The sequence below is a fragment of the Aptenodytes forsteri genome, unplaced genomic scaffold (genome assembly GCF_000699145.1).
Source record: "Aptenodytes forsteri isolate BGI_AS27 unplaced genomic scaffold, ASM69914v1 Scaffold523, whole genome shotgun sequence".
NCBI lineage: Eukaryota > Metazoa > Chordata > Aves > Sphenisciformes > Spheniscidae > Aptenodytes > Aptenodytes forsteri.
In genome coordinates this window covers 32,292-43,894 of record NW_008794159.1, presented here as the reverse complement: position 1 = coordinate 43,894, position 11,603 = coordinate 32,292, and the positions used below count along the sequence as shown (strand labels likewise).

At 40.3% G+C, this 11,603-nt stretch overlaps 2 protein-coding genes across 5 annotated transcripts in view; one reads left to right on the top strand and one right to left on the bottom strand.

The window, feature by feature from the left end:
• The window catches only part of FYCO1 (FYVE and coiled-coil domain containing 1), a 53,757-nt gene that overhangs the window by 25,933 nt on the left and 16,221 nt on the right, over positions 1–11,603 (top strand). For all 4 annotated transcript variants that reach the window (XM_009280258.2, XM_009280242.2, XM_009280249.2 and 1 more), the window contains exons 13-14: positions 1,713–1,918; positions 2,264–2,408. In XM_009280258.2, coding sequence (XP_009278533.1) covers positions 1,713–1,918; positions 2,264–2,408 — 351 coding nt within the window. The remainder of the gene's footprint in view (positions 1–1,712; positions 1,919–2,263; positions 2,409–11,603) is intronic.
• Positions 7,686–9,342, bottom strand: CXCR6 (C-X-C motif chemokine receptor 6). The gene has a single exon (XM_009280216.2). The coding sequence runs from the start codon at positions 8,718–8,720 to the stop codon at positions 7,686–7,688; it is 1,035 nt and encodes a 344-aa protein (XP_009278491.1). The 5' UTR covers positions 8,721–9,342.

Here is an 11,603-nt window from a genome sequence, read left to right as displayed (position 1 = left end):
CCCCCCTTCCTTCTTCTTCCCCCAGCTTTATACGCTGAGCATGACGTCATATGGTGTGGGATATCCCTTTGGTCAGTTGGGGTCAGCTGTCCCAGCCGTGTCCCCTCCCAACTTCTTGTGCACCCGCAGCCTACTTGCTGGTGGGGTGGGGTGAGAAGCAGAAAAGGCCTTGGCTCTGTGTAAGCACTGCTCAGCAATAACGAAAACATCCCTGTGTTATCAACACTGTTTCCAGCACAAATCCAAAACCTAGCCCCATACAAGCTACTATGAAGAAAATTAACTCTATCCCAGCCAAAACCAGCACAATTGGTCAAAATCATTGATACAGGACATTGTAGAGGCTGAAAGAACACATGAGCTCACAAGGGGATAAGAGACATTAATGGAAAGGTCCCTTGACATGTATTAAGGCAAAGATCTGGATGCAACTCTGTCATGGGGAGTCTGTCAGTTTCTCATTTCTGGAAACAAAGATAATCACACCCTACATAGTGTGTTTCTTTGAAGGACTGTGTTTTTAATATATTCATATGCACTGCTGCGTGCATGCTGTAAATAATATTCACTAAGATGTTTTTGCTATTGTGATAGAAGTATTCCAGAACAAATCCAACATGCTGTGCAATTATAAATTTGGTTACTTACACTAGATATGTTCAGAGATAATTACCAATTGCAAAGTAATTTTTTAAAAAAAAGTTAATATTAAATTATTTCCTATACAGTTAGCCTGCTTGGAGTTATCAGTTACCTGATCTAGATTTACTCAAATATATTTAAGTGGATACGTTTCAGGGTCTTAGTGATATTTTGTTTTGGCTCTTTACTGTTGTTTATCCTCATGACCTGATTCATCATGTAAGCTATGTAGTACTGGGACTTTCAATTGCATATTAATGTAGGGAACATTTCATGGGGATTAATGAATAGTGAAGTCATTTCCGGTAACAACTTTCAAATTACTCATTTCTACTAAAATCTGTGAAACCTGCTCGTGTTTTCACCAGTACCTACTAATGATTTAAATGATTATGGAAAAACAAAACCACTAAGACTTCACGAATAACAGTCATCCTGGCTGGGTGCTTTTCTTCATGAAAATCTTAACATGTTCATTAAAAAGTAGTTGACAGGTTTAATACTGAGAGACTGCAGAGCGGTGGGGACAGGAGGGATGAATGTACATGTGTGTGTCCAGTATTGTTTCTTCTTCCCTGTCCGAAGGGGAGAGGGGTGATTACTAAGTAGAGACATACAGACGTGTTCTTACACTCCTTACAATCAAATAGAGTTTTGCTCTGAGTATGAGATTTGGCCTGTGTAATATTATTAAGTACATTTGCTTCATGTGTACTTAATATATGTATTATTTATTTGTATTGCATATTTGTGGGCATTTCATTGTTTTTATGTATTTATGTTTAAATGTATGTTTACATTTTTTTAGTATTTTTATGTTTTTTCTGTTTTCCCTATTTATTAAGGCAGCAAAGTATGAATGTGCATTTCTGCATCCTGTTTGTCAAGAAAACTACTTGCTTCATCTCAGAAAGCAGCGCAGTCTGTATTATGAGTGCTGCCATGGATGTAGCATTCGGGCTTTTGCAGAGAACAAGACCATTATGACAAAGCCCCAGACTCTGTCATGTAGATATGTTCCACCTGTATGTGGTACTATTCTAACACCTTCGGTTTTGAATCATTTCTAGAATGTGCGGTCGCATTTTCTGCTACTACTGCTGCAACAACTACATGGTGACAAAGCCTGGTGGAAAAAAGGAGCGTTGCTGCAGAGCTTGCTTTAATAAGCCTAGAGTCGTTGTGGACAGTACAGATGACTCTGGATCCAGTGCCAACCAGGAAGGATCACCAGCGTCATTGGAATCACCTGTGTCACCATCTGAGAGGGCTTTTGGTTAGTGTTTTGTTTGCATGCTGCAGAGAAATAAGTAGGGTTCTTGGACATTCTCCAAGAAACCACATGGTCACCTCCTGCTCCAAGGACCTGCATGTTCATGGAGTGTTTTCAGGGTGGGATTGGTCCCATCTTTGAATTTGATTGGTATTGACAAAAATTTGCATGTACATTAAATGAGTGTCAGTCAGCCTGAGATTTTCAGTTGGTTCTAGTAGTTACCTAATGCTTCTGTAAAGGTAGAGGAATGGCCCAGTCTGAAGCCCTTAAGGGTTTTGCTTGTTTGTTTTCGAAACAACCAGCTAATATTGTTAATGTTTCTTTTCATGTCCTTTTATGGCACAGTTGCAAGCGAAGCCTCTAAACCACCAGATGATGGAGCATTTGATATAATCACTGATGAGGAGCTGTGCCAAGTACAGGAATCAGACTCTCTCCACAATGAAAGTCAGATGGAGGGAGAGTGTCTGGATCAAAGCGTGACAGATCTGTGAGTAAACACTGCTTCATGGAGAGGGGACTCTTTTGGGTTTTGTTTGGCGTGTTGTTTTTTTTTTTTTTTTTTTCTGTTCAGTGGGGATAGCTAACCTCTGCATAAAGAGAAGACACTTCTGTTCCCAGGCACATGTTCAGCAGACCAACACAAAATAATTTTGGCCTATTTGCACAGTCAGCATCAAATCTAGTAAATCCAAACAGCTTCATCCTCTCCCTCCACCCGCTGCACCACAGCACAGAGGAGTATTCCCAGTTCTGTGCTGTCACCAGGCCAGCTGTCACCATTAAAATCAGCTTGCAGGCCACACTGGATCACTGGTCATTCATACTTAACTTATAGTAGGAGCTAAGCGATACTCTCTGTCATACTCACCATTACTTAATATCAAGAGAACAAGGGGGTGGGGAAAAGACAAGGAAAGATTTGTTCTTTTTACAACAGGCTTCTGAATGTGAATTAACTGGTCTGTGTCTGTAGGATTCCTTACTACTTTAAAGATAATAGCTTACAGAAAAGAAAAAGGAGTTGCGTAGCTAAATCTGGCACAAGTTTGTTCTTTTTTTCTTAAGAAAATGAGAGTGAATGCAGGTTTCAGTCATTTTTTTACATCTATTTCTACATAAATTAGCAATGAAGAGGATCTAAGGCCATCTTAATATCCGAGTACTTGGTTTGCAAATTATGTTGTAGTATTATAGTTTAATGTATATCCATGTTTATACAAAATATTGTTTTACTATCATTCAAATATTTTCAAATATTTGCCAAAAATTCTGTTCTGTGAAATATATTATCTCTCAAAAACTTTTATATATTTGAGAAGGAAAAAAAAAAGCAATTTCACCTAAATTCTGTACTTGTTTTGCTTCTGAGCAGAAAAATCAGCATGATAAATCTAAATGCAAGACTTAAAATAGCCACAGAGTAACCAGCCTGCTGCTGAGAAAGCAGACCTAGGCTCTTTTGTCCTCAGCAGATCTGTTTCCGGCATAAACCGCAGTGATTTGCAATTTGGGTAGAAGGTAGACTGTACAGACTTGTTTATTTGGAAGAAAAACTTTTCAAAATTCTACATTTTTGTTTCTTGGTAAATAAGTTCTATGTATTCTGCCTATTTTGTATACTGTTGACACTGACAGTATATTCATGTTTATCATGCGTTGGGCAGACATGAACGAACTGAGCTTCACAATGCTCTTGTGAAGTTAGTACTGCCTTTGTTTTGCAAAGGGACAATTTGCAGTGGGGGATTTTTGTTTGTTTGTTTGTTTGTTTCTTTTAAGAAGGAAAAAAGTGTAATGTACTACTACTTTGAATTCATGCTGTCTGCTGCAGAAGAGATATTACAGTGAGTTAGCTCTGGAGAATCCAACCAGGAGAAAAGAAATAAGTGTGTGTCACCTTTTTTTTCAGTTTGGGATTGGGCTAGATTCCTCTTGTCCCACAAAGTATTCAGACTGGAAGGAAGGATTGCCACTAACGCTGGAACACAATTCTTGAAGGGCGCCCATGCAACATCCTACTTGCACCATGTAAACTTTTATCTGTCCATCTCCCCTTGTTCGTAGATAATAGGCAGGAAAGCCAGGAAATAGTTTTATCCTCTCTTGCTCTTGGTTCATTAGTGTTACAAGCTGGGGGAGAGTCCTACTGTGGTCATACTGGGAGCTTGAGACATACTTTGCAGAGAACACAGACCACACCTGCCCTTCTCCATGACAAAATGTTTGAAAGGTCTCACTAGCCTGAACACTGGAGGAGAATGCGGGAGAATGGCCTTCTTACACTGTGGATGACTTGAACATCTTGTGTTGATTGTGTGGTTTGTGTTATGGGAGAGATGCAGAAGCTGATACATGAGTCAGACGATGGTGTGGCACCTGTGGTATGTGTTGAAGAAAAAAAGCAGAGCACAGTGTTGATTATTACAGCACAGAAGTTTTCTCACTTGTTTCTGTGGTGAGGAGTATATGTTTACCCAAAACCTGAGTGTAGCTTAGCAGACGAGCAGATAATGCAGCATTTGATACCATGGGTGTTTGAGGGTAAACATGCCAGAACCACTATATATATATATTCCCTATATGAATATGAGCAAAGGTTCCGCTAACCCTCTGTCCTGTCTTTGACAGCAGCCCATAGCAGATGTACTGATAATTTCCCGGTGTGTTTTCTCCCACCTTCCAGGGATCTGCAGTTCAGGGACTTTCTGAGCTACTGGTTTCACTGCTGCAGATTTCTTGGCCATACTGGACTGGTGGACCACCTTGACTTCATATAGACCTTTGATCTTTTTTTTTGAAAGCGTCCAGCTAAATGTGGCCTGATTTCTATGTGGAGACTTCAGGTAGCCTTGAAGTACAAATAACAATCCACTGGCATCCCAATAATGTTCTCTTTGCATGAAATTGAATATATGGGGTAGAATTTGCTTTGATATTGTGCCTAGGGAAGACACAAAGGATCCAAGATTGTGCTTGCTAGATGTATGTCTGAGGAATGCATACAAATAAGTAAGTTCTCAGGCCAGACTTCTTTATTGGGATTCTGCTGAAAATAGTCCAAGCTATTTGTTTTTTTGCCAGAGATTTGAACTAATTGGTGCAGCTCTAAAAGGGAGGGAGACGAGCAGCCAAGAGAGGGAAGAGAAGGGAGGCTGGGTGGTCTAAATAGACAGAGAGAAGATCTGTGATAGGTATGCTCTGTTGACATAGTTTCTTACAGCCTTACTCTGGCTGAGTGTCTGGCTGAGATTTTCACACTGACCTTACCTTATTCTGGGTGTGAGTCCTTGCTGGACTAGAAATGCGAGTTTGTGCTCAAAGCAGTGAATTATCTTAAGGACGTTTTCTTTTCTATTTGTCCCCCTTTAGTGTCTACTCTACTGTTAGTCTATTTTTCACTTGTTCACTTAACCCTGCCCCTGTAGTTCTTTCCTTGAAGTGACATGAAATGATTACAATGGCATTACTTCATAACAGCAAATTTTGAGAGACTGCCTTTATTGGTACAGGTCAGTTGAGAACCCAATAAAACTCATCTTGGTCATGAGCTGCACAGGTGTGTGGCAAGGTAAGATAGATGCTGCACCAGCATAACTCTGGCTGACCTTGAAGCAGCTCTTTCCTAAAGGTTAAGATTAAGCAGTAATCACTTCATGCTTTCAGGTCTGTTAGGTAAGTTTAGAGCAACCCGATTGAAATCTTAATGTGAGAAGCTGAGATGAGTTGTGCAATTGCGGTACATCCTGCTACTTAAAGGCTCATGGGTTCTCTTTTGAAGTGTTGTATTTTTAAACTCTTTTATTTCTAAAGCATTCACATTTGCAGATTGTATTCTAAAACAAAGGTCAGGATATTGTCTAGCACCGGGTCAAAGTCCCCAGGGTAAACCAGTGCATTGTGTTTCCATTTTAACATATTGTAGAAATTACATGCCTGCAATAAATGTTGCAGCAGCAGAATCAAGATCATAGATGGCAGAAGTGTGAAAAAAAAAAAAAAAAATTGCCTCTACCCTGGTACGGAAACAAAGAGTTTATTCACACCTCAGTACTGCTTTTGGTAGAAAGGACATCTCAGCCTGTCTGCACTGTGGTTGCTTTGGTTTGGATTCTTTTTTTCTTAATGACTCGTAACACTCTTTTCTGACCTAATTACACCTCACATGGCCAGGCAGGGTGCCAGTGTAGCCAAAAGGGGGAACTGCATGTGGTCTGAAGCATTCGCTGCCCTGCGCAGAAGCAGCCGGGGGGAGGAGTGGGGACAGGAGCACCTCTCGCCACCCTCTGCTGGCAAAGCCTGCCTTGCAGCTGTGTGTTGGGATAGCAGCTTTACTTGCCACGCAGACGTGAAAGCACAGCACGTTCCTTCCTGTTTTAAGGATATTGCACCATTTCACTATGGGAGAAACAAGAGAGATTGTGTAGTAAGGCAAGGATTGACTAAGCAGCTGTTTTCCAAGGGGAAAAAGGTGACATGGACACAATAGTGCTGATAAGGGTCAGGTACCACTTATCAGCTGCAGTGATCTGGTTAATGGGAAGAAAAGGAACATCCTGAGTGAGCGTGGCTATTGCAAGAATGGTTTGAAACAGGTTAAAACTGGTTTTTCAAAGCTGTAATGCAAAGAACTTTCACCCTTTGGGCCGGACCCAACCCTGCCTTCATCATAGGCAGCCCACAGCTGCATAAAGCCCTCCCTCTGCTCCTCTCCAACACCCCTTCTTTCTTTTCCCTATTCCAGTCTCCACCCCTGTTCTGCTACTCCCTGCAAGAGCTTTTGCATACTTTCTGCCTCAGTCTGCACTGCCCCCTGTGTACCTTTTTGCCTCCCACGCCAGAGGTGGAAAGGAGGGACTGTAGGAACAAGGAAGGAGAACAACTAAGGACTCCACAGTTTCATGGCTAGGGAACCAGGATGCCAAGGGCATGCCAGGAAAAACAGACTGGAAAGATGTCATGCTGCAAAGAATGTGTGGGAATTAGGGTGTGAGAGTTTGTGTCTAAGGAAACACTGCTCAGTGTTAGAGCCTATGTGCGGTATGATATCCCTTGTGTTGACAGGGGGTCTAGTCATCTGGCAACATGAGCTCTGTTATCAGAAGTAAGATACAAAGATGTGTATGGGAGATTCAGACCATGAACCTGATATTAGATGGAAGGCAGATGAAAATGCTGCTTTATTACAGAAATTTTAGATGACCACTGAAGGAGTGTGTGTGGAGGCCTTCTCCCAAATGGAAAAATACAAAAAACCCACAAAAAAACCTCAAGCAACACTCATGAAACCCAGCATTAAGATTGAAATATATATGTTTTTAATGCAGGAATTCTCATGAAATTAATAAGCTGAACTAAAATCTGTAATATCTTTGAAACAAAACTCATAAATGCTTTTGATAACAAACACCTTTCATAAAAAACCAGCAGGCCAGAGGTTTGGTGAATGTCTCCAGCCCCTCTGGAGACATGAAGTCCAAGTTAGCTTTATGTCATGAAGAATGGAGTTTTATCTCATTGTTTCTTATACCTTTTGAAGATCTTCTGCACAGTTAACTCAGTCACCAGCTTTGTCTTAGGATCAGCTCTGACCAGGAAAAGCAGGAAATGCTGAAATATGATGATTAAGATAGGTTGGCCTAAAGTCGATCACAATGTCTTTACTAATGGGATTGTATTTCTTCTTTCATGCAGGCTATCTATCTCAGTATTTACCAAAAAAAAAAAAAAGGCAGCTGTAAATGGTTGCCAGATTTTCTAGGCAGTTTTATAGCGGGTACATACTTGTTGCATCTGCATTATTTGAGGCAGTAAAAGTTTTAGAGCCTTCCTCTTCAGTGGTTTGCCACTGTTTAGCTGTAACTTGCCATTTGACGCATCTTGAGTTTTTAATAATTTTCTGTAAGTTCCTCCTGAATTTCACCCCCATGAAGAAATACAGAACAGGGTTAATACAGCCATGGAAATAAGCAAGAGCTTCTGTTACGATGATTGCATATTCAAAGCTGCTGTTCAAGTTAAAGCTCCAGTCTATGATCTTTATCAGTCTCAAGAAAGTATAGGGTGACTGAGTAAGAATAAATATAGCAACTACAGAAAATATTTTTTTTAGAGATTTGTTCTTTTGAAAACTCTTGGCGTGCAGTAAGGTTCTAATAATTAGTGAGTAGCAGATGATCATGGCTAGCATGGGAATAAAATAGCCAAGGGTCACTCGGATCACTTCAAGAACCAGTTCTGTGTGATGGTTTGGGTATTCTTCCTGACATATTGCCTTATCAATACTAAACACCTCACTAAAAATAAACTGTGGCGTGGCAAATGCTAGTGAGACCACCCAGATCAAGACACAGATTAATTTGCCCCATGTCATTCGTTTGGTTTGACACATACGTGCTTTGGTGGCAAAAGTAATAGCAATAAGCCGGTCAAAGGTGATAGACGTTAGAGTTAACATTGAGGTGTACAAGTTCAGAGTATACAAGCCCCGTATAATACGACACGCCACGGTGCCAAAAGTCCACTCTTGAGCAGCAGAATATGCCCAGAATGGCAGCGTCCAAAGGAAGACCCAGTCAGCTATAGCCAAGTTCAGCAAAAATATATCTGTCAGTGTCTTCAGTTTCTCATAGAAAACTAATATGACAAAGACCAGCACGTTTCCTGCTAGCCCAAGGATGAAAACAACCAAGTACGTACAGGGCAGGAAGACTCTTGTAAATGTGTGAAAATTCTCACTTTCGTTTTCGTTGGGATCAGTGATGGAGAAGTTATAATAAAAGTTAGTATCTGTAGTTGCCATGTTGCCTTCTTTTTAAAGGCAGCCTGTAAGGAGACACATTGAGATGTTTTTACTCAGCAAATAATTAAATCCTAATACATCCAGGAGACAGACAAAATCCTAAGTGCTAACAGCTAAGAGCTGTAGTAAAACATCCATGACAGACAAAAGCAAATATATTTATTTGCTGAAGAGGGTTGTCTTGACCGTCAAGACCCAAACACAACAGCTGGTGGATTTAAACACATCATCTGTTACCAGATTTATACTGATGGTGACTCAAAAGATAAACAAAACAATTACAGAGGCTTCTGAAAACAGAATGTGGATTAAGCTTTCAAATACATCAGTGGTTTAGTGTTTGGATCAAGGGATTCTGGAGTAACCCATGAGAGAAACAGAGTTTGTTTTGCCAAATTCAGCCTGTAGGTTCAGGTTGCAGGCTCTAAGCGTCAGAGTCATTTGGCTTGGGTTGGACCTGTCTCGAAAAGTAGGGTTTGAGTCTCAGTGAGTGAGTGCTTTAGAGCTTGTGGTTCAGCCTTAGCTCATTGTTTAGATGTTAGTTACATCATCAGATGGCGGCACTTCTTCCTTTCCCCTTCTCAAGTGACTTACTGGAAACATGGAGGGTTTTCATTAATGTCTCTTCCCCGCTTGATTTTAGTTGATCTGTTTCAAACATTTGTATTACTGTCAGAGGAGTGGCCCCCCCCATCACACCCCCTCCCCAGAGCTGGTGCAGTATCACAGTGCCAGCTCTCCAAGGCAAGAGGCAGCACATAAGAGTAACAGCAGCAACCAGGTTTGCAAGCTGTTTACCTTGTAAATAAAGTCTTTTGTGAGACAGGTTAATGGGGTTTTCAAAGATTTAGCTTAAGGTTAAATGTCCTCTCTCTTGAGCTGCAAAGAGCATGTTTCTATGGGACTAATCCTACTGCAAGATATTACTCAGCGTAAGATTAGCAGAATTTGCCTCTGAATCATTTAGATTGGCAGAAAGGCCTCGCCTGTGTGAGTTATAACATGCAGCAGATTAAACATTACCTGAAAAAGTAGTTTCTGTGGGGCCAAGAAGCAGAGCCCGTGCAGTTTGTTAGTCACCAGAGAAGTACTATAAAACTGTGTGCCCTTTTGAAAAGTTACTGGCTCTTTAGAAAATACTTTACTTTTCAATTCAGATGGAGGCCAAGCAGGGGATGAAGATCACCTGCAAAAGTAAGTTAGGCTCAACAACATCAAGGCAATGTATACTGAAACAAATGGAAGCATTGTGTTTTATTTTACGTACTCTTTGCAACAGCAGTCAGCTGGTGTTTCTTGCCTCTTTCTTGTAAAGGAAAGGTGTTTTCCTCTAAGCTGAAACAAAGTAATTACCAGGCACTCAGTTTTGTAGTTTGAAAATGTAACATTCCGTTAGTAGCCTTACTAAAGTAGTACAGATCTTTCTGGTGTCCAAGCTTACTGGAAATTAGCCTTTAGGAGAGTCTTATTGACTCTTTTGAAAGAAGAATTTTTAATACTGGCTTTTAATCCATAATAGTTTTTTTTCTATAGTAAGATACAGCATTCGCTCTCTGGACAGACCGAAATATTTAAAATTTTAACTGACTTTTTTCCTATACATGAATGTTCTTCACAGGAATTTTCAAATTCAGGCAGTAATACCGTAATTTGTTTTTGGTGAAAGCAGATGGGAGTTTTACTAAGGATTTCATATGGAAGCCAGGCTAGGATAATTCCGTGAAGAATTTTCTTATATACAAATAGCAGGCACTGGCTTCCGATATTCTTGTCTCCCCCACATGCTGACATAAGCAGATCTACATATCGATGGAGAACAGAATGCTGCAGAAGAGATCTTTCTAAATTAAAAATGTTTTTTAACATGTCACGCACTTTACATTTCTCAGTTAGCTGGGCTCCTAAAACTCAGAATTTATGGATCATGTTTTAGGAAAGAGGTGAGGTGACTGACACCATCAAACAGATAGCAAAGGATTAATGGGAGTCCTTGAATGTGACCTTTCAACTGATGCTCTAGAAATTTATTTTCATGTTATGTTCTTGTGATCTTAAACGCCTTAAGTTTTCTTTCTTTTCCTTCTTTCTCCTGTCTGAATATAGCCATTTAAGTTCCTTCTTGGTTTGACAGCAGGAGAAATGAGTCTTAAATGCCTGACTGATTACCAACCCCTCTGGGGAAAAAAAAAAAAAAGAAAAAAGTCCTGCATGCATAAAAATAGATTAACCTTGCAGAACTGTACACTCATTTTTGACGCAAAGTCAGGTGTGGAAATTTCTAGCCCAAATCTTTTTCCTTAAGTTTTCTTTCTTTTCCTTCTTTCTCCTGTCTGAATATAGCCATTTAAGTTCCTTCTTGGGCAGGAGGCAGGAGAAATGAGTCTTAAATGCCTGACTGATTACCAACCCCTCTGGGGAAAAAAAAAAGAAAAAAGTCCTGCATAAAAATAGATCAGAACTGTACACTCATTTTTGACGCAAAGTCAGGTGTGGAAATTTCTAGCCCAAATCTTTTTCTTTTTCTTCTTTTATTTCTTTTTTTTTTTATGCTGGAGAGCAATAAGGAGCTAAAGATAAGATACTAAAGCTGAAAACTTTTTTATCTCAGCTGTTGTGTTCCAGACAAGCTGAAGTTACAGCTCAGAGTTGTTCAAGAAGACTCTCTTAAAGGCTGATCCTGTATTATGAGGCTGAATGGTTTCTGGATCAGCTGACCACCTCTGCCAAATATTTTCAATCTTTGCTACTGAAAATGTGCTGCAAGTGTGTATAAAGTGGTATGGAAGTTAAAAACATAGGGGGAGATCCTTACCTTCTGCAGACCAGCCTCTCCACTAACACACAGACCAGTAAGCTTTTCTCTCACTGCACGCCCCCCCCCCC

Bases quoted from the DNA above. Each gene is read 5' to 3' on its own strand.
- CXCR6 (XM_009280216.2), bottom strand. From the start codon at position 8,720: ATGGCAACTACAGATACTAACTTTTATTATAACTTCTCCATCACTGAT.